Raw genomic sequence first — 23,862 nt, forward strand, 5'->3', positions numbered from 1 at the left:
TTTTATGGGAAAGTCCATTACTTTTGCTGAAACAACAAATGGTAATGCTTTTATGAACGAGGACTGATTTCACACAGTGGTTGACAAAAGCAGCTTTTCATTCCTAGCCGGTGAATTTTTGATTTGTCAGCTGAAATGAGCTGAAATGACAACTTACTGTCTCTAGCTGATTGATCAGTTGTAGCTAAGTAGCTAATGAAGCGTTAGCTTCATTTGTTAGTTTGAAATGTTGTCTCCAGCTGGCTTTTTAATGTTTCAAACTGACCTGTTATAAATCAGAGACCATGATAAAATATGCACTTGATGGCTACATAGTGCCACTAATGTTAGCTCACGCTCTGTGGAGAAATCCTATACATTGGATGTGATATTGTGAATGTTTCTGAACGTTAACTGTACTGTGTGTGTGTGTGTGTGTATGTGTGTGTGTGTGTGTGTGTGTGTGTGTGTGTGTGATGAAACATGTAGTCTATGTGGATCGATGGGTAGGTGTGGGGAGGGCACATATTGCCAAGGATTGCTTTCAACTTGCTAACAGATACAGCCATTTATGACAGCCATCTGTCCAGTGTGTGTGTGTGTGTGTGTGTGTGTGTGTGTGTGTGTGTGTGTTTGGGTGTGTGTGTGTGTGTGTGTGTGTGCGCATACACTCACAGGCACAATTATTCTTTCGCTGGTGGGAGTCTGAGTCCAGGTGGCTGTATACTGTAATATTACACGCACAGTGTGCAACAGCATGGGGCACGTGGGAGCCCTGCAGAACATGTTAGTCATAAAAACACACTCATAGATGCCCAATCTGGGACCCACAGCTCAGCCGTTACTATGAACCAAAAACTGTAACCTGAGAACAATGTGGCTTCTCTACTGTATACAGTCTATGGTTACAACTCATCTAGTTAATGTGAGTCAAGAGAAAGTAGTTTAGCTGGCCGCATCCAATATAGTTTATCTTCTCTTATGGTAAACAAGAATACAAGATCATCATGGACTAGATGACCACAATCATATACTGCGCAGCGGAAGTGTTTCAATGCAAATGTCTTGATTGGTCCCAGGGTGGCATACGACCACATGAGTTCTTTTGTGGGCAGCTGAAGAGCTTTTCTGTTCAGAGGCTTGCTGGAGGCAAAGCAGATGAAAAAGACCACTTCATAGGTTAAAGGAGATAACGGATGAGTTTTGGTATAATGAGGACTGATCTGCTCCTTTTAACTCCACTTGTTGATATCTTGAAAAAAAGATCAGGGTTCAGATCCCATGGGCATCAAAGATCTTTGGGATTCTGTTGAAAACTGAAACCCTTTGTGACTGAAGATGCAAAGATTTATTTTCAAATGTATAAAGCAGCTGAAAACAAGCATTAGCTGGATACAAAAAATAATTGCATCTTGCCTGACTGCAGTGACTCATAAACGTGTTGATAGTAAACGTTTTGTGTGTATCAGAGAAGCGGTTAAACTAGATAAGAGAGAACACGATGCAAAACGCTGTACTTTTCTCACTTTTGATTCTCACGGTGAACACTTGCAGGTGACAGGATCCATTCCTGTACTGCAAATCATATTTCATAGCTTCTGAGTGCAGTTTTGCATATCAAACCAGTGAAAAATTCTCCATTGGCGCATTCCGTGTTCATACTAAGGAGGGAGATGGAGGAGGTCTATTTTTACATCCAGCCAAAACAAGGTTTGATGTGAAGGCCCAGCGGAGAAGGAAAGAAGTTGAGCTGATATGCTGCTCTTATCCACAGTCTCTGCAGATGCTGCTCTATCATTCATGTTGTTAAGATGGAGACAATTAGGGACAATGCTCAGATATCTATTAATACATAGCCTTCCATTGGATTTGAAGGAGGGGTTTTTCTTGTAAGGCACAGCCCATTTTCATGGCTATATTTAGAGGTCTGTTTCTACTGGAGGTGAGGATATCGCCAGCTGTGTGTGAGCTGAGAAGAGGTTATAGTCAGTGGTCTCTTGAGGTAAGCCAGTGTCATTTTTGCTCCAACCGGCCAGCAAAGTAAACCAGCCTTGTGCGGTCTCACTTTTTGACAAATAAACTGGTTGTAGTTGTAGTGGTTTGATGCCGAAGGGGGAATCATAAGAGGACATGGAAAAGGAACCAGGGATATCCTTAAAGGGACAGTTCACCCCAAAATCAAAACTATGGTAGAAAGAAAATAGTTCCTACATGAAACTGCTCACAAACAGGTTTGTGGATTATCTTTTGTAACCAGGTCATGATTTCTGGAAAGAGACATTGCTGTTGAGTTTTTCATTGTAATTTTTTGGGCTTTTCTTTGAGGCTTGTCTTTGAGCACCACAAGCCGAGTGCCATCTTGTTCCAATATATTGGAGAGAAGGCAGGCATCCCCACGGCCGATATCTCCAATACTGGGCAACTAGATTGATAAAGCACTAAACACTTTTGATTTTAAAGTGAACTGTCCCTTTAAATGAGACCTGAAAGCTCTACCATTGCTTTAAAACACATCACTGATCATGTCGTCTCGCATGTCCTTTGTTAGATACAACTTCTTTATGTTTCAAAAGCAATGAAGTCCTGGCTGATGCTAAAGCAAAGAACAAATCCTCTTCTCTTCATCCTAGACATTTTGATTCATGCGTCACAGATGTTGTGTTTATATGTGGCCATGAGCCAGAGATGAAAAGAGGCTGGTGGTTGAGTGCCGGAAATGCTGAGCAATGTTCAGAGCCCATCTGGGCTTGTGGAACTGTCTTCCCTGCATCAGCTTCAGTCGTGCTCCTAAATATGATGCCCTGCAGGAACATATGGGACCCCTGATGAAACTCGGAGCAAACATGAAGAAGTGTATAGACACCATGGTGATGCTCAAGGGATAAGAGGAAAGGAAAGGGGAGATAAAGAGAGAAATCAAGCCCTAAACAAAATGCTGGGTGACACAACCTGTCATCACTATGATAATCCTTTCGCAGTGTGGTCATCGTACAGATACGCCACCTCTGATCCCTCTCCTTCCTTTTTTTCCATCTTCAGCCCCTCAGCTGCCACTTCATCATTCTCTGTCAGTCTGAGGCTTACAGTGGCACATAGTTTTACATTCAAACATTGAAAGGACAGTACATGTGTTGCCAAATATACTGAAGATTAGTATTTTTAGCCACACTAGCATGTTTCAAGAGATGACAATGTTGATTGGTCGATTGGTTGGCCTGTTCCTCACTTTTGCTATTGGATGAATTGCCATCAAATTTTGTATAGACATTCACGGCCCTGTCTGTTTGGTGATTCACTGACTTTTCATCAAGCGCCATCATCAAGGAAATTCTGTCTTAATATTCTATTGCTTGACAGTATAAAAACATGAAATCACTGTTCTTTCCAAATATTGCATTCACACTACAAAACACTACATCATTTCAGTCAGGTCACATTTAGCTGTAGGCAGTCACAACCAAACCATGTTATGGCAGCCCAAGTTCACTGATGTAGATCATGGTCTAGTTTCTTCTTTCTAAAAGAGCTGTCTCCAGTCTCTTGTCCTCGCAGGGATAAATCCATTGGGTTTCTGTTTTACTTTGCTCCCCGGCTTATGATTTATTCATATGTGGAGTAGAACATTCCAACAATCCCCCACACCCCACCCTACACCCACAACCCCCCACCTCTCCAATCAGAAATATCGAAGGTCGCATGGGGATGAAGCAGTGCATCATGGAAACGCACTGTAAAATTAATCCAGTTCTATCTGCTACTCCGCTTTTTAATTAAATGTAGTATTTCATGGCATTTAGTATGCTACTATATTGTTGTGTACAGTGAGAAAAACAGGGCGGATAAGAAATGGGGATGACATGCGACACATGATGCCCACCTGGTATGTACTTTAACCTAGCTAGCAGCGAGCCTCGGGTTGCTTGCTTTTTCTTGGCCCATGCATTCATAATTCACCATGTAAACTACAAAGGTGGATGGGTAAGTGGACATGCGAACTAGTAATGAGACAGAGAGAAAAGAGAGGCACATTTGACACTTCAAAGCATTTTAATGCACCATTTGCAGCATGGGAAATGAACATGCATTAGAAGTTGTTTTTTTTACAAAAAATCCTTTGTACTCAAACACAACCCTAGCTACACTCAGGCAGATGATAAAAGTTAGTAGAGAATGAAAGAGAAAGGGGGGGGGGGGTATGGGGGTTTGGGTGCTATGGATTTATTAAATGGTGAGGACAGCCGGCTCATAAAAAATGTGTGACATTGGGTGTACATGCACTCCCCCACATGCAACACAGGCATACAAACTCACTCTCTCGTTCACATACGTACACAGGGAGCTGTGTGTTGAACTCTTTCATTTTGGCTTTGGAACTCCCTCCAGTTTTCTGCTTCTTCTCATGCAGTCTCATGTATTTTTCATGCACCAGTTGTCCCAGTAGAAGGCCTGTGTGTACAAGACAGGACTCTGTATCAACGTCATACCCTAAAATGAGGGGCCTAAAGTCTGATGTGAATATGTGCTTACATGTCTTTTTATATGGGGAATATCAGAGCTTTACAGTAAGTTCATATTTCTTTCTTTCTTTCTATTTTTCTTTATTTCTGATAAGGCAAAAAAACAGAAGAATACTCTGATGGCTGTAAAGAACTTACAAACATAAGCATACAATGTATCGTAGAGGTTGATGGCTGTAAGGATGCTAAGGATAATGTGATCTTCATATCCACAATGACGTCAGTAGCTTCTACTACAAGTCCCAGAATGCGTTGCTGTCGTGTCTCGCTGTGTTCAAGTACTCCTCGGGACTTTTTTGTCCGATTTTGTAAATCTCAGCAGCTGCTTGGAAACTCAAGTGGTTATGATATTTAATAATACAGACTCAGGCGTTTGGCTTTGGAGTAATTCAATAGTATGTTACTCTGCAGTGCCATGGCAGAATGAAGAGGTGTAGCCTAATGTTTCTAAAGTGTTCATCATTATTTTCAGGCTATAGCAAATATGTCACTGTGTGTTTGGTGGATTTGGTCATACCTGTGGTGATGGACACACCAAATGTGTTCTGTTAGTAAGCTACGCTACTGTCTATCTCAGTTCCATTAAAAATAAAATGTATGAGTTTGTATAACTTGCAAGGACAACTAGCCTATAGTGGGAGCACGTGTTTCATGTAGGTTAAAGTCCTGCTGTAACATTTTCAGAAAGAAAAATTGTTTACCCTATAGCCTATATTAAAATAGTTGAATGTTATTCTAGCATGTTAGCCTAACTTACGTGGTGACAGCAATTAAAGCAATTGAAACAACCTCATTTTGTCTGTAACATATAACAACAGACTAATGCTTGGCAATGTGTTATTGCTTGACCTGTGCAACGATTAGGCTAGCTTAAATGTGTGCTGTCGGAATGGCAAACCACACCAATGAAAACTTTCAGAAATAGGCTATAGAAAAGCTAATGATAGCCTACAAAAATGTAAGCAAGAAAAAGTATCATATGTAGGCTAACGTTAGCATAAACCCAATATAAATATATACATAATAAATAAATATATATATATAAATGAAGAACAAAAATACGTCATTTTTTTTATTTAAACATCAGATACTGGTACAGCTTCGATGGTCTCCGCCCCCTAATGTCATGAAGTTGGGAAATGACCGACAATCTAATTTCGCTGGGCCCTCCAATACGCTGACCGCCACTCGTAACATTTCCGACAGCACTAGAAGGCAGCATGTCTCCGTACCACTACGAGCAGCAGCATCAGCGGCGGCAGCAGCAGCAGCAGCAGCAGCAGCAGCAGCGCTTTCTCTCTGTAACCTAAACAATGACTCCTACTACAGACCGGGGGAAAGCACACCAATAGAATGCGTTACACAGCACCTAAACCCTGCATTTCGCTGCTATTCCGACCACTCACTTAAATGTGCCGACCCTAAACATGTGGATACCTACAGAACATGAAAAATACGGCGTCGGTAAGTTTATTGCCTTTATGTTTTTAAAACTGCTGTCCTCTGCGTTCACTCACATTCAGTTGTTGGGCATGTGTGAATGTGTGGATGGGTTTCGAGAGGTGAACTGGCTCTACGAATGATTGTTTCCAGCACTGCGAATTGTTTGAACAATGTGATTTTTTTTTTTTAGGCTACTGGAAGGCAGCACCAGCTTCCTTTCAAACAGCCCATGATGAGAGCTTTGGTTTAATTTGACTGCCACATTGCAAAGCATAGGGTTGTCGCTCTGACCCCCCATGGTTTGCTAAATGAACAGCCACATTTAGATGCTTTTTTTTTTCTTTCCTGCTCGTGATTTTCCCTATTTCCCCTTGAGTTGTCTGGGTTTAAAGTAGTGGTCTATCTTGACTCAGGGGCTTTGTATTTGCTCTTGTTGTGCTGTCAGTTTGAATGGGGAAAATCAGCTGCTTACCACAGTCGCTGTATGTCTCTGTATATTTTGCGCAACATCTGCCAATTCTTCGAAAGAAATAGCCTACAAATGTGAGAGAGAAAAACGAAGAAGAGACATTTTCTGTATTTTAGTATAGGCTACCTGGGATTGAGAGTGCTGTGGACCTTGAGAGGTCTGAAATGTGTCTCCCTCAGTGCATTGTTCCAGGCTGTCGGGAGCTCTCGATCAAACACTGAACTGAGACAAACAAGCGACAACAACGCAACCGAAGCCAAATGTAGGAGGGCAAAATCCGACACAGACATTATCCTGTTGTTGTTGTTGGAATTTCTTCTGCTTGTCTTTACCCTAAAAAAACGGACTCATTGAGATGCGGGCGCTTAGAGGCGGCTTAAATGTCTCATAATTAGGCTATATTTCCTAAAGATATTGGTCTGCTCCGTGTGTGATACTCTGGTCCCTACATGACCCCTCAGCCTCCGTGAAAACCAGCCAATAATCATGTTGTAATCTTTGCAAGGATGCCAGAAAAAAAGTGGCCAGTAAAAACCTCTTAAAACTACTATAGCTGTGATATGATAATATATTATACATTTCCTCTCTGTAGCTAATCTGCTTGCATAATAAGGCAGGCTCTTGTAAATGTTGCTAACTGTCCAAAAATGCCACCTTGCCACCACAACCTGAAATCAATGAAGCACATTGAACCAGAGACTAGCCTTTGGCCTCTCTCTGTCACACTCTGTGGTCTGGTCACTTGACTGCTAAATTTTCCCCTGGTATGTATACTTGTTTCCCTTCCCTGTCCATGTCTATGTAAGTGCTAAAGTGCTGATACTCACTGTGCAGTTATATTATACTTAATCCTGTGCAGGGTCAAAGTCCCCTAGAGCCCATAGCTCTTATATTTTGATAGGGCAGAATATATTTATTCCATTTAGTCTCTTAAACCCATCCCCTCCTATCAAAGTTCACTTGGCTGGATAAAAGGAAGACATTTATTTTGAAGGCTAAATACTTGCCATTGTCCCCAAACTGCAAAAGGGCGTCCTGTTAATTGGATTAAGTCTCTTTATCCTATTTTATTTCAATAACAGCAATAAGACCCATTTAATTGGCTGTGATTTATTTTTTAAGACATGTTTTGGCAACGGTGCACTTTTTTATAGTCTGGTCCTTTTTTTTAGGAAGAAACAAGGGTGTTTTCTTGTTATGAAATTCAGGTTACATGATACACAAACACATGCACACAAAGATATGTGAGAGGCTGTTTAGTTAGTTTTAGTTATTATGATAAGAGCAACTTTAACATTTTAGTTTCAGCACGTTAAGTGTTTTTTCAGTCTGCAGTTCAGAAAGGTTAATGTGCTTCTGGTCTTTGGTTTGGTTTGTACTGTACATTCTCTATCAGTGTCTAGAGAGGAATTCATTCATTCTGTTTAAGTGTATTTAAGGGGGTATCATATGGGCTGGGTCATGCTACAAAAGAACTAGTTAGTATGAAGTGTTGTTCGACCATGTAATAAGGCTAAAGTGTTGATTGCTGTTCCGAACTGCCACACTTGAAGTCTGGCTGTAAAGCCGTTATACAGATGGTCGAGACATGATACAGTGTGGTTTTGTTAGACAGTCTCTCCTGTCTTGGTTGTAAACACGAAAAGTGACAGAAATAGTTGAATGAAATGAAAAAGATAGCTTGAGAGAGAAGTTCCAATATTCCAATATAAAGCTGGCCTGTCACAGCATGAAGTGTGTGTGAATTTCAGTTGGTGCTTTCCGAAAGTTAACAGAAATTGTCGAACAAAGCCGCCTTCTGACGAACATTACAGTGCCTTATATATCAATACAAAACTTTCCAAGTAGCCTTGCACAAATAATTCAATATTCATCGGATAACCCAATGAAATGAAAGACTAAATATTCCATTAGCTTTTCTCCAAGTTCACTTATTTTGTAGGGAAAAAAGGATAACCAAATGTTTATCCTTGTGGCAAAATAACCTCACACCAGCGATGACCATTGATCCCCAGATTGAATCTCACTCTAAATTATTTCCACAGGTCTCCACATATTATAGCAAAACACTACCTGAGATGGTACTGAGCTAAATCACACCTCAGCAGAATTAACATCATTGATCCACATCTGTTTTCACTTTCCACTCCTGTTGGGCCTTTCATGAATATCCGTGCTGTAGAATTGCTATGATATCTAAATATTGGTACAAGTAAGTCCCTCTCTTAGCCATTTTGAATGGGATCTCCTCCAGGTGCATTCAGTGAACATTTTATGCCCTTTTGACAGGAAAGCTGGGAAACTAAAAGGGCTTGGAAATCCTTGCAGGTACATTTGATCTTGAGCCAAATCAAGATGAGATCAGAAAGTCTCGCTGTGTAATTGTAAGGTTGCAGTGTTTGATCTTGATTCGCCTTACTAGTGCCTTACTAGCGCCTTACTAGCGCCCTGGGAGGACGGGGGCCCCCTGCCATGAAATATGAATGGACTCTTGGCAAGTTGATGTTAAGGCGCCCATTAACCCACCAGTGGAGTGATTACTGTTTTTTAACCCGAAGCAAGAAGGTTGCAAGAGTGATGAGACAATGTTAATATCTGATTCCTAAATGGACTTGGGATATGGAGACATTAGATTAAGCCAAGAGGGAGAATCTTTTACAGTATATCAAAGTCATGTTTTTGAACACAAAGCGGGCTTAGGTTGCTAGTAAAAATGATGAGATCAAGTGACAGAGGATAAAAAGAGGCATGGAGTTACAGTAGATGGTGAAGAGTTGAGATTGCTGGATGACAGATGTACCCAAGAATGTCTTTCCAATGCTCCTTAAATGCATGATGACGAATATATCACAAATGTCACTGAAGACAAGCGCACTTTGACTTGATCACTGACTACAGTTTCTGTAGTCAGCCTTGAGTATGTTCTGAACATAATGTATGAACTGAATGTATGTACAGAACATACTCAAGGCTGCATTGTGTCATGTAGAGTAGACGTAGAGTTAATGCTGTAGACAGACAGAGAGTGAGTGAGGCCTTTCTCCTCATTAAGGCCCTTTGATACAAGCAATCAAGCATGTCATTGCTCATCATAATTTAGACACATAATTAAACCGTTTTAACGAGCTGGTTTGCATTCGCGTGCATGCAAGTTGAATTCTCCACCGATGGCTGGAGTAGCTTGATTTAGTGTGCAACCATGTCTCATTCTTTGATTGTCGTGGAAAAAAATAGCAACTAGCAGCATCAGATAAAGACAGAATGGAACAGCGGCCTGATTGAATGTTCCTGCTCGAGGCCTGGCTGCGACGAGGGCCAATGTCGGGCCTGAGGGGTTTTCTGCTCTCCCGTGGCTGACATCGCTGGTTCCTCCCTTGGGGGAATGTCGCTGTGGTAGATGGGGTATGGAGGAGGTGGGGGGTGATGGGTAGTTGAAGGTGCTGGCGCGTGTCAGGGGTGGACTCATTGTCGGGGTGTCCGCCCTGCCCTGTTACCCCCAAATTCACTCCCCTCCCTTACCCCCCACTCCACAGGGGATTAGCAGGTTGTTTTGAAGGGGGGCCCTGAGGCCCATTCCACCATTATACCCATGATTCCCTAATGCAGCAAGCCCCTGGGCGTGTATGTGACAGGGAGTGGGGAGGCGTGGTGAGGTGAAGCCTACCAGCTTGTAATTGCTTCCTCGCCCGCTGCCTCGTCTCCATCTGCAGAGGGAGCACCCTTTCTCCTCTGTGTGCACACACGTTTGCACAAATACTCGCCCAATGCAATCATTCAACATGGAGGGAGACTGTAGGAGGCTCCCTTGTGAATTAAACAGATGCAGAAAATAAGAATAAGAAAATTAACCGCCCAGCCCACTACTATACACAAGCTGTTCCCTGGTGTTTGCATCATGTATTGTAAGGGTTAAATAAATCTACATGGACATGTGACATATGACAGACTCAGTGAGTGTTTTATTCATTGCTGATTCACCCTGACAATAATAACCACTGTAGCACAACATGGCCTGAGACGTTAGGACCGAGTTGGAGAAATGCCCCAGCTGGTTCATTTGTGTTATTCAATTAAATCGTGCTCTATTTATCACTGAGCTCTCAATTATGAAAGAAAAACATCCAAACCGCACAAACAATGTCCTGTTTGTTTAAATTCAGCAACACTAGACACAGGCAAAAGACACAATTTTGTCATCTGTTATATTTAGTGAAAAAAGAAGTCAAAAAGAAAATATTTTACCTATTTTCTTTTTGACTTCCTTCCAGCTTTTAGTCACCACACACACTGGGGATACCCTTGTGAATACCATTGGAGTTGGTGACACAAACAAACCAAAATGCTGTAATCGTCTGTCCACATCCAAGTATAATGTCGAGACAGGCAGCTGGGGGGAGCGTTTCTGCATTTCCACTCCAGTGGCGGTCTAGCGTGCTTGCTTTAAGGAGATGATGCTTCTGCTCTGAGATGGCAGAGTGATTTCCAGTTTAACAGAATGCATATGGCTATTATTTCACATGGACTTGACATGAATTATTGGTTTCAAATGCTTGTCTGTCAGGCAATCGCTAATGTCTTTCTTAGAGGAGAGGCTCTCTTGTGCACTGGTTTTAGACCAGAAATTGAAAGATTGCAAAGTGAGATACTGAATGAAATTTGTGGTTTTTGCTTCACTGTTATGATATGCTGTACTCTGGGGCCTTTTTAGCAGGTCTGTTGTGGTGTAGTAGGGTTGTGGTTTCCCTTCCTCAATATCAATCCGTGATCCCTGTGTGAGAGAGGTTAATGGGATATGTCCCATTAGGAATTCAGCAGCTTTACTGATCAGTAGCGCTCCTGTGTATATGTGTGTGTGTGTTTCTGTCATCTGTGTGGACCGGGGGAAAAATGACTGACATGCCATTTTCATAAAGGAAGGGCGTCTGCCGGTGACAATCACTGAGATTGGCGGTTGAGAAGAGCTGTTTATGCGTCGAGAGACACTTTATTGTTGGTGCTCATTTACAGCGGAAAAAGATTGCCTGCACTAGTCCAGCGTCAGTTATCTGTGTTCTGCGGCTGTAATCCAGGCTCGCACGTATTGACCATAAAGGAAGTGTAAATTGATTTGTGTGAGCGTTTGTGTGGGTGACCCTGTGCATCATAATGACCTCAAGGCTTCCATTTTCCCATAAACCGCGCTTCAGTAATAGCTACCTCTGCTCACCCTCAACTTACTAAAACCAGTGTGCTTGATTCATTATTAACATGCTAATACAAAAGTAGTTATAGTCTGTTCAGGATCAATCTTATATCATTAATGTATTATTAATGGCTGATAAAGTGTCAAGGGTTGCTTAAAGGACATATGCATAATTTAAGAATGTGAAGAGCTAATGGTCGTGGTTGTCTCTGTCTTCAATTACCCTGTTAATGAATATAGAGTTTGCCTCCAACACTCTCTCATCCACACAGTCACAGTGGGGGATTTATAACCAGAGGAGACTCATACAGATCGCTTTGGTCCAGTTCTTTGTTTTACTCTGCAGTGTAATCTATTTCTCTGTGGGATGATTGACCCTCATCAGGCCAAATCTGCATTGGGGGCAGTTTTTCATCCGAGAATCATTTCTCTTCATCCTACCCTTTGTGGTTTTAAGATGACCCAAAGCACATGTCCTCATCAATGCAAACTGGGTTATAGGTTTGTTTTTGATGATTGGACGCTGCTGACATAACCAGTGTAGGGATGTAATGGTATGAAAATTTAACCTCACGGTTATAGTGACCAAAATGATCACGGTTTTCAGGTGTAAACGCGGTATTTTTAAAAGTGTTTTCAATATGTTCAGAAAGCACTGATAGGCCTTCACAAGCTGAAATTGTTTCAAAAAGTGTAACAGTGTTTATTACAAAAATATAGGCAAAACCTTATCAAAAGTGCAACTTTTAACATCAAATGTCCTGATCGCTGTCATCTCCTCCTTCCACCATGATTCCAACTTCAAGAAACGCACTGTAGGCTACGCAGTGCGCCTGCGCGGCAACTTCAGGAGACTCGGATGAAGCTGGGAAGGCTTAAACACATGGTTTCCACACCGTGGTAATCCACCGTGATAATAATGATATTTTAAATGAAAACTGTAATTGTTATCGTCAACATTTTTTATCGTGGTTTACCGTTACACCGGTAATCGTTACATCCCTAAACCAGTGATGTGCTTAACTGTACTCAGCTCAGTCTTATGGTAATTATCTGTATAAGAATATAGTAGCTCATCACATATATGTGACCGTTAGATACCGATATGTCATCTAATGTTCACACAATGTTCAATGAGAATCTTTATTAATCTAAATTTGTTTTTTAAAGAATTGTGACCAAGATATGTACTGAGCGGGACATTATACAGTTGAAATCTAAATTTGTCAGTGCTCTCTGGTTAAGGTCAGGGGTTGATGGTAATAATACATCTAATAGTTGTAGAGATATGCCACCACCATGGCTAAAAGGCGCATTTAGAAGAGAAAAACATGCTTATACTCTTTAAATTAAGCTATAAAAACGTATTGGCACCAAAACCTCCCACTTCTCCCTGCAAACCATAGGCCTATATTGACACCCGTATTAAACATTTTCAAAACATATTGCCCTATTTCTGAAGGTGTATCCTATGAAAATCATTTTCTAAAAGCTCTGATGCTCCATCCACACTACAAGGCATAAACAACATCATTTAAAACCATATATCCACTTTGCAGAGTGTTTTCTGAAAGATCAGATTTAAGTTGTATAAATCTCCAGCTTAGTGGTGATGTAATGCCACAACGAAGGACTAAATATGCATTTGTGGTGGCCGCTTAGCTCAGTTGGTAGAGCAGGCACACATGTATTGAGGTTTATTCCTCGACGCAGAAGGTCTAGGGTTGGAGTCCGACCTGTGACGGTTTCCTGCATGTCTTCCCCCTCTCTCTCCCCTTTCATGTCTGAGCTGTCCTATCATTAAAGGCGGAAATGGCCATACAAATAATCTTTAATAAATATGCATTTGTGGACATGACCTAAATTCCTCTAAGTGCCAAGATACTTTTAACAAAATTGTCCCCCAAAAGGTGCAGCTCAACTCCGCTCAGTTTCTTCAAAAAAGCATCACACTCCAGTATAGGTCACTGAGGACACTGTGGGTTATCAGCGTGGCAACGGTTAGGATTAATGTCTGCGAGAATGAGAGAGGAAGAGGTTGAAAGGTCTTCAGACAGAAAGCTTGTAGACACCATTGCTCAACGTTGCCTGGCCGTTCACTCACAGTACTGTCCACACCTTGCTGGCCACCTCATCTTTTCCCCCACTCCTCTCCACTACTTTTTGTCTTGTAGTGCCTTAATTAAATGGAAATGCTTTTGTATTTCTGTTTAATTGAATTGGTTCCTTTTGCTTCCTGTTTTCCCCTTTTTGTATCTTTTTCTCTCTCCCCCTCCACTCTCCCACTCATTCATGCAAAGTGAACTATTTCCACAGACAGCAGGTCACGCTGTGATGACCCTTATCTCACTTTCTGCCTCTTTTTTTCCCCCTCATCTATTGCTCACTTATTCCTTTTCTGTCTGGGTTTTTTTTTTCTATTCCTTTCTTTCAATAGCCCACTTCCCTCTATTTGTGCTGCAGTCTGTTCCACCTTTATCTGTCTTCCACATATGTCTCTTTATCATTTTTCCCCCTCCCCTCCTCTGGATCCACACTCACCTGTCCTAGATATCCCCATATACTGTGTGTGTTTGCCTTTTGTGTATCAAAGATTGTGTATTCAAGGATACATGCATATTTGTGGCTGTGCGTATCTAATGTTGTATATGTCCGTTTTTATGCTTGTGTGCACATTTTGTACGTTGTATTTCTGGCTGTGAGTTTGCAGCAGCCTCAGTGGACTGGAAGTCTGAAGATGGTAAAGCACTACCGACGCTGCTCAGGTTTTGGAGTAGAGATGTAGCTACAGCAGATGTTCTAAATCTTTTGGTTGTGCTATATACCTTGCTTCCTATCAAATCCTATTGAGCGTGTTTCCTTTTGGTGGAAGCATATCTAAAATGTAAAATGAGATTTGAAACACTGAAATCTGTCGTTTTGAAGTTGTTGCAAGTGCAAAATGTAAAATCAGAAAGTTGTAGATGGAAGGAGAAGTTAATGTGGAAGAAATACAGCCACTTTTAGCCATCCTAAAGTTTAAGGATGGCTCTAATGTAGGCTGCAAATGTTACCATGTCCGGCTGACAAAGGCCAAGGAGCATATCATTAGCTAACGTTACATTATTTAACGTACTGAAAGTGTTGTTAGCTACCTTAGCAGCTCTGTCCTTTTCTTTCTTGTATTTGGGCAAGTTCAAACTTCAGCAACCCTATCCAAACTTTTAACCAGAAATAGAGTTACACTTTCCAGATTCTTGTAAATCTAACCTTTGTTGCTTGCCTAAGTATGTTTTTCTATAGTAAGTTAAGCATCCAAACAGGGTGATGCTAGAGCAATATAACTGTGTCTGAGTTTACATTTTCTCTATCATATTTATAATACTAGAGCTAACCTCAGTCTTTTAGCACAACCATTCAATTCAATTTTATTTATAGTATCAAATCATAACAAGAGTTATCTCAGGACACTTTACAGATAGAGCACACTCTATAATTTACAAAGACCCAACAATTCTAGTAATTCCCCCAAGAGCAAGCATTTAGTGCGACAGTGGCGAGGAAAAACTCCCTTTTAGGAAGAAACCTTGGACAGACCCAGGCTCTTGGTAGGCGGTGTCTGACGGTGCTGGTTGGGGGTGTGATGAACAGTGGCAATAATAGTCATAATAGTAGGTGTAGTAGTTCATGGTGTAGCAGGGCACTGCGGGGCGTTACAGCGTGTAGCAGGGCACTGCAGAGCGTAGCAGGGTGTAGCAGGGCATAGCAGGGCGCGGAGTGAGTTTCCCAGAGCTAGGTTAGTAACAAGCATTTCTGGGACATGGATGCACACAGATGGAAAGAGAGAGGAGCTCAGTGTGTCAAAGGAAGGAAGTGCTCCGGCAGTCTAAAACTATAACAGCATAATTAAGAGCTGGTGCAAGGCAAACCTGAGCCAGTTCTATAAGGGTTGGTAGATTAATCTGACCATGTACTGTATATAGCCATCAATAGTGTATTTAAGACCCCTTTTCATGGTTCTTGTTTTAAAACGAGTCAGCCAGAGACGGTGTTTTAAATCACGTTAAGGAGTTAGCCTTAGCTACAGCTGATAAAATCTGTTAGTGAAAGACATCAATTCAGTCAGCAAAATCGATACTCGCGGGCTGAAGCCTGCTTTAGGCTACCACTCTGCGAAATCGTATGTTTTAAAAAAAAAAAAAATAGCGAAAACATTTGAGTGGTAAATCTGCCACTCTTTTCATCATAAACGGCATTATGTGCCGTGCGTGAAGAGAAAGCTTGACAGGCATAGCAACAGGAACTAAGGGTGACAGGGCTTAGTGAATGGTCAATTGGTAGATGCAGAAAATCATTCTACTTTACATTTTTTCACAATCTGTCATAAGTCCATTGCTTTGAAGTCTGTGTAGCAGGCAGACAGATGGTATGTTCACGTTTCCCTGGGTTTTCTTTCTGTCCCGTTGTGTCTGTTCTCTTAATGGCCTTGGTACCTGTTTTATCAGTGTTTTTTTTTAATGGCAGAGGCAGCTGTTTTTATGCTGGCTACAGTGCAGCAAAGACATAAGAATGACACTTCATCCTTGTCATTTATGCTCTGCTGTTGATTACTTCTGTCTCTATAAAAAGCGCCGGTGTGAATTTTGTTGTCTTCCCTTGTCTCTCCATACATTCATCTTCCTTCTTTTGGTCCTACTTACATTCTCTGCACACATATTTGAATGGAGCAGGTTTAAGTAATGATCAGTTCAGAATTGACCATGAAAATCTCTGCGGCAAACAAAGATGCTTGCACACATACACCACAGGTATGCCATGTAAGTAGTGTATATTGACTGTGGGCTCAAGAGCTGTTGCAGTGACATTGATCGGTTTACATCCCTCTCTCTCTTCTCTAAGATTGAACTGTTTTCACGTCTGCATCACTCTCTCCGTCTCTGTAAAGATCACATTGGGAGGATCAGCTGCTGCCTGGCCGATTCCTGGGCAGCTCTCTGACCTTGGCTGCTGTTAGCTGTCTTATTACCTGCACAATGTGTATGTCTGTGTGTGTACACCGCTACTGCAGTTGAATCAGTGTATATACGGACTTGATCTTTGTCCCCATTAGAGGTGCATGCATGTGTGTGCGAGCGGTCTGTTTCCTGCTCTCGCTGTGCCGTCAAGATGATGGCCTGACTCTTCCCTGCACGTCAACCTGCTGCATGCGAGGTGCTGGCTCGCTGCCCGTCCTCCTCACCTCGCCTCTGTCAGCTCCCCTCACTTCCTCTCGCTGCCCGCGCACAGAAAAGATAGTTTAATGTCAGGTTGACTTTCAAAAAGGCTTTTCATTGCAGCCCACTGCCTAACTCATTTGTTCCCTTTCGCCACAGCTTTTCTTTTTTTCAGCCAATTTGAGACTGAAGTGTTGAGGACATTTGCAATTGATTTTTAGCGCACCAGACTGCTCAGCTGATTGAAATAGCTTCATTCTATAGAAGGAGAAGGTATATGTTGTATAGTATTCCGCTTTGGGTTTTTTCTTCATTTAGATTTATGGGGCCGAAGACCAGAGGATTCCAACTTTTAAATGAGGTTAACTTCAGTCTCGGTGACATAGCTCCAAAATATGATTACTTTGAAAATGACTGTTCTCCTCAGCTCGACGATTCTTATGAATTCCTTAAATAATTGTGTGGGTGTTGTAGAGTGTTATTACCTCAGAGAGACTGTTTAATTCATCAGCTTGACTAAACCTCCAACTGCGACCCAGTTCACTTCTTACGTCTCCTCTTTTCAACCCAACCCGTCTTCGGGGACTGTTCCCATTTGGAGTGTTTATCTAGTCAAGAGGAAAGCCTTCAAACCAAACAGAGAGACAGAAACAGATTTCTTAGTTAAATACTTATCTTGAATTAATAAGCCCCCCCCCAAAAAAACATCTGAGCCGCTGGATTTTTTGAAGTTTTGTTTGTCTAAGGGGAGAAGATCAAGTGTCTTCCCGCTTCCTGCCTCTCATCGTTGATTGAATGGGGCCTGTTCAGCCTTTTTCTAGCAACACCAAAGGTTGGCATCGCAGTGCATTGTGGTGTTGATTTGCTTTGTTTGTGCTCTGTTTCTGGAAGTTGCACAGAGGATTACTACTGTTGATTCAGTAGGGTTATGTCTGTACGCAGGAACCAGCAGATGGTTAGCTTAGCTTAGCATAAAGACTGAAACTGGGGAAAACAGCTAGCATGGCTCTGTCCAGCACCTCTAAAGCTGACAAATTAAAACATATATCTTGTTTGTTTAATCTGTATAAAAAAGGGTTTAACAAACATTACAGGATAGTTGTTTCCCTTCTATTTCCAGTCTTTATGCTAAGCTAGCCGGCTGCTGGCTGTAGCTTCCTATTCCCTGCACAAATTTAAGAGTGGCATCAATCTTCTTATCTAACTCAGCTTGAAAGTAAATACATTTCAAAGATATGTATTGATGTTTCACACAGCACTAAAGGTCCAGGCACTGGTATCAGGTTATTTTCCTCCTGCCAGGTGTTACCAAAAAACACAACATCGAAGTGGCCCTGTTTGCCACAAGCCTAAACTTTTCCAAGCATCCACCTGGTGCCTTTATTCCCTCCCCCCCACTTACACCAGTCGCACCCTCAGGGGAGGGAGTCTGAAGAACTAAAAGCGGAAAGTGGCACTGCTAAAAGCGGTTGAAATGGATCCCCTTTGTGTGGGGGCGAGAGGGGAAATGCGAAGGAAAACCCCCACTGTGGGAGCCTTTGTGTGGAGAGTAAAAGCACTTGGTCTGGGCGATGGCTGCGGATGGACACCTCAGGCCGTTGGTTCAGTTCAGCAGAGGAGATGACAGGAGAGAAGAATTATTGTTTGTATGTATGCTGGCTATGTACACAACATATGCACAAAACATGATCCTATAGCTTTCCTCCCAGTGGATGGTTCTCATACCTTGTGAGGCCCCTGGCTATTCTTGCTAACAAGCAATTTGTGTTGAGAGCTGGCCCCAGATAAAATATACAGACGCTGGCATGGAAATAGTACAGAAGCTTTGATGTCAGTCTGAAAATGGCCACTTTTACTGGTAAAGATCCTTTTTGACCGCAGATGGTTTTGTTGGTCAAAGTGATAAAATACATTGCGATTGTGGTGGTTTCTGTTTCATCCTCAAGGGCATCTCAATTTTAAAAATTGCATCAGAGCCCAATTAGGAAGTATTTTCCCAGAGAGTAATCTCAACTGTTCATGGATCAATAATGGAAATGTCTTGGATAAAGTATCCCCTTACCTGTTTATCTACAGCCTAATTACCTGTCAGTGGTTCCATCTTCACCTTGATGGTCATTACAAAGCCCAGTATCATATTTCAGTCTTTGAGCACTTTGAGCTTTTTTTTAAGAAAGATGCTTTCATGTTGTTTCAATAGTTAAACTCCAAAGAGTAGTGGGATGGATAGCTTAACATCAGTGATTTATGTCTCTTGTCTTGAATCGCATCCTCTTGGCTTTGTTTGTGCAGCACCTCTAAAGCTTGCTGGTACGCAGTGAAACGAGGTATATTTGTTTCCATCCCCCTCAAAAATAAACTTAATTGGAGTAGTGATGAGCAAAACACATTCTTCACGGCCAAGATACATGCGAGTGGCTCGCATGCCATAACAGATGCCTGAGTTGAAGCGGAACCTTGCATTGTCTTCCTTCCTGCACATCTCCGCTCACTTAGACCAGCTTGGATCTTCTGCTGTGCCGTGCTGACATAATGAGTGTGGGGATGCTAAAAATACTGATGCGCAAATGGAGCATGCTGCACTGCACACACGTTTATGACATATGTTTTAGCATGGCCAATGATGCTGCTGTTTTTTCGCCTAAGCAGAAAAGGAAGAACTAAATGGTTGTGTTCCTGATCAAAAGAGCAGCAGCCGTTTTCTTTTTGAATCCGCTTTTGATCAGTGGACAGTAACCTGGGCGACGCATATTATGATTCCTAGTTCATTTAAAATTTAGTTGAGTTCAGATCCAGCTTTTTAGATAACAGCATACAGGATGCACCCAATTTGACATTTCTTAACATTCTGCGGCTGCATTTTATTGAGTTCAGAGGTTAGTGTGGCAATGGTAGCGATTGAATGGGCGCTTGAAACCAGACCATTGATTTGTAGGGGAATGTTTCCAGGCATCATTAGTTGTGATGCGTCACGCATAAACTCCCCCCGGACCCTCATCTGGACTACAGCCATAATCCTCTTTAATCCACCACCCAGGAGACTTGATGACACCGGCTGGCTGTGACTGTGCTTGTTTGGCATATAGCTGTGAAAATGGGCACACTTATACACTTGTATGCCTGCCTGCATGTTGGTGTACAAGGCCAGTCTCCAATATTGCTCCACCTAAATAAAGATGCTAACATCAATATCAATTTTTTTAATTGTGAGAACAAATGCATCACCCTGTCAGTCTGTGTACAAGGATTTGCATCCTATATCCCCTAATCTGATCTTCAAACCATATATAAATTAAACCTAAACATAATCAGTTGATTGGTGGAGCTGATGTGATGGTTGACGGGCTGTCAGTTCCACATGGAGTTCCTCCTCACAGTTAAGCTGCCAAGGCTGACAGAGCACCGTCTCAGTGTGTCTCTATCTGGCCGCTTGTGTTTCAGGAACTCTCTCTATATAGCTCATTAGAATCTTTATACTTTCTTTCCCCCAGGGAGCACCAGGCGCTGAACGGGCACACAAATGAGGCTACCTTTCTACTTTGTATAATGGTGTTCACTCGCAACAGTGGGAGGAGAAAAACAAAGCTGAAATTAATCACTCTAGCCTTGTCCCTCCCACTTTCTCTCTCATCCCTCTTCCCCCTTCAAGTACACAGCTCCTGCAGACTTTTTAACTAGTTTTATTTAATTACAGACAGCATGAGGGTGCACACAACTGCCGTTGACCTAAATCAGGAAACTGGGGCGTTCCCCCCCCCCCCGTAACTTCTTACTCCACTCTATTGATTTTGTCTGTATGGACCCGAGCATGAGCGAATTAGCTGAGCAGGGCCATCATTTTGACACTCGCTCTCAGCCTGCCTCTGTTTTGCTGCTGAAATAGCCCAGTTTAGCCTAGCCACCGCTCCCTCTCCTCCCAATATGATCTGGAGGATGTGTACGGGAGTTGGGAATCTTATCCAAATGGGGTCCCTGAGAGAACGAGAGCTGTTATAAAACAAACTGGAGGGTAGTCTCTTTGTTCACACTGATGTCTTTGCAATAATGAACAAGATTAAGGCAAAGTGTGAAGCAGCTCCTCTAGCTAAAGCACAATTCAAAGCAGGCACTAGGGATTTTCTTGCGTGACAGTTGAGTATCGGTTAATTATGTTTATGGTTCGAGATGGCTCGAGCGGCTACTCTCTCTCTCCCTTTGCGTCTCTCGCTCAGTGTAGCTCTTGGCTGTGTGATTTCGTACATGGTTTGCTTTGACAAACACAGCCGAGATTGATTCCTGGAAGAGAGTGTTCCAAACCATGATGCTTCTCTCTCTCTTATTCTCTTTTTTTTTTTCTCCATCTCTCCAAGCCCAAAGTTCTCCGACCCCGGGAATAATCCTCCTTGATCCACCAATGGCATGCAGTGCACAGGAAAATAGCCCCGACGACAGCTGAACCCCTTAGCCCTGCAGGAATGTTTTTTCCATGTGGACACACACACACACACACACACACACACACACACACACACACACACACACACACACACACACACACACACACACACACACATGCCATACATTCAAAAGCACAGTGCAGCACAGTGCAGAACAGAGTGCCTCATTCTAAGGATGGCTGTTTTGGAATCAGTTGCAACCAGCCATACGCCCTTGTTTACATTAGCCATTTCGCTCTTGTTTATGTCGACTCTGGATGAACATGAAAGCAAATTTGGGGAACGAGTCACCTCTTGAATTTTTTACATGAGGCCTACATTTCCTGACAGCAAGCCCCATGCAATGTGACTGAAGCATGTAGAAGGAAGGAAATCCATTTCCTACAGAAAGCCATTAGACATTGTTACACAAATGATTTCCCTGATATCATTTTAATAGTCAAAGTTTGTACGTGAGAGAATAATTGTTTGACAGCTTTCTTTGTAGGTTCCAGTAAATCAGTGTTTTCTGATCTGCCTCATTACTTACCCATATTTCGTAGTGTGCGTTTGTGTGTGTGTTTATGTGTGTGAAACATCCATTATTGATCTGTCTTAAGTTATAGCAGATGTCAGAAGGACTGGCATGCAAACAGGCTGTCGGAATCCAACCCTCATTTTTCAGTTTTCAGTGTGTGAGGCTCTCTTTATAGGAAAGAATGAGAATCAGTGCCAATATAGACATGGACACACACACACACACACACACACACACACACACACACACACACACACACACACACACACACACACACACATTCATTCTCCATATCTTGTGGCTTATGGAAAGCGGGAAGCATGTCACATGAAAACATTTTATTTTTATTCTGAGGCTTGGGCTAGATGACAGATTTCTTGGTTCAGTCGCTCCTTATCGCTGTTGCTATCTTGTCATTGTTAGTGCAGCTCTATTGTAGTCTCTGTGTTAAATGGCCTTCTCTGCTCTTTCTACTCTGCTGAGCTTGGAAGGACTTGTGGCAGAGCTTACAAACGTTTGCTGTTGCTTAGCATTGCCTGATACCCAGTGGTACACCCTGTACTTGGATATGCCTCTGCCTCTTTGTTTAGAGGCCCATAGGACACTAAATTGTATTGGTGCCAGATTTGCAGGTTGCATTCGAAATTAGACTGCAAACTATGGACTAGCAAAGCAATAGTCCTTCACTTTTGGCAACAAATACTTCATTCAGAGTCAGAAACACTGGAGTAAATTTAGTTTAGGGACTTATTGATGCTTGTGATTATTATGTATGACTTCCCTCTTATCCCTCACATTTCCCTTTGTATTAAAAATGTGGGATACTATGTGTTATATATCAACATCAATCAATCAATCTATCAATCAACATTTATTTATATAGCACTTTACAGCAACCAGCAGGTATCCAAAGTGCTTTACATCAGGAACCAAGAATAAAACAACATATCATACAATAAAAAGAATTATACATAGAAAACAGTAAAATCAGAAAAGGTTACATAGAAACAGGAGGGGGAAATTGTCACACCACTACTACGTATTAAAAGCCATTTTAAACAAATAAGTTTTGAGTTTGGATCTAAAAAGAGCTACATCTGTAGTAATATATATATATATGCTCCTCTCTAGTATAAACCAGAATTGGCTGTATTTTGCACTGTGTGTCGTGTTGCTGTGTTGATGCGAGTTCATTGGGTTTCGTGTTTGTTAATTAAATTTCTGCCTCAATTGCTCTTCCTCTTCTTTACTCTTTCACCTCTCTTCAGCAATAGATTGAATGGGAAACACTGTGTACAGTGTTCAGTTAACACATTTATTAGGTTTCGGTGGCAATATTTTGTTTTATATATTAATGTAATATTTAGTCGTCCTGAAAATATGGGATTTAGGTTATATTTAGGTTTTATATAATTCCCATTGTGATACGGTGTATTTTTAAAGCTGGATTGGTGGGAATTATTAAATGTCAAAATGTACACACATGCACACAAACATACACTGTTAAGTGTTCAATCTGTCCAGTGAACATCTTGCTACTGCACACACACGCACGCACGCACGCACGCACGCACGCACGCACGCACGCACGCACGCACGCACGCACGCACGCACGCACGCACGCACGCACACACACACGCACACAGTTAATGGTTATAACTGCTGTCTAGCCTATCTCTTTATCATTAAACAAATCATCCATCCATCCGTCATATATCCCTCCAGTCTAGTGTCCATTTGATTTGCTGAACATGCTATGCTTCACGGGTTTCCCTTTTAAGTTGTTAGTTTAGGTGCTTTATTCCAATGTTAAGGGAAGCAGTGACTAGCTAGCTAATAAATTATGCTCCAGTGGCTTGTATTTGTCCAGCACCTGCCATCTGTGTGTCCTTGAGTGGAGCGTGTGCGTGTGTGCGTGTGTTTTTAAAGTTACTCCAAGCTGCTCTCTCCTGGGAAGTGTCTTCAATGGCCCTGGCTGTGCTCGGAGGCTATCACCGTCTCTGTGTGTGTGTGTGTGTGTGTGTGTGTGTGTGTGCTTTTTAGCAAGCACGGCATATTCACACATACACATGTCCTGTTCATGTGACCATGGCCCATGTCTTGACCCTACGCAGTGAATCTATCCCA

At 42.0% G+C, this 23,862-nt stretch overlaps 1 protein-coding gene across 5 annotated transcripts in view; it reads left to right on the forward strand.

Moving 5' to 3' along the window:
• Positions 1 to 5,695: 5,695 nt before the first annotated feature.
• dock4b (dedicator of cytokinesis 4b) overlaps positions 5,696 to 23,862 on the forward strand; it is a 117,267-nt gene continuing 99,100 nt past the window's right edge. For all 5 annotated transcript variants that reach the window (XM_031284794.2, XM_031284797.2, XM_031284798.2 and 2 more), the window contains exon 1: positions 5,696 to 5,960. In XM_031284794.2, the coding sequence (XP_031140654.1) occupies positions 5,924 to 5,960 (37 nt within the window). In that variant the 5' untranslated portion in view covers positions 5,696 to 5,923. The remainder of the gene's footprint in view (positions 5,961 to 23,862) is intronic.

This window comes from Sander lucioperca, chromosome 20 (assembly GCF_008315115.2).
Source record: "Sander lucioperca isolate FBNREF2018 chromosome 20, SLUC_FBN_1.2, whole genome shotgun sequence".
In the NCBI taxonomy this organism is placed as follows: domain Eukaryota; kingdom Metazoa; phylum Chordata; class Actinopteri; order Perciformes; family Percidae; genus Sander; species Sander lucioperca.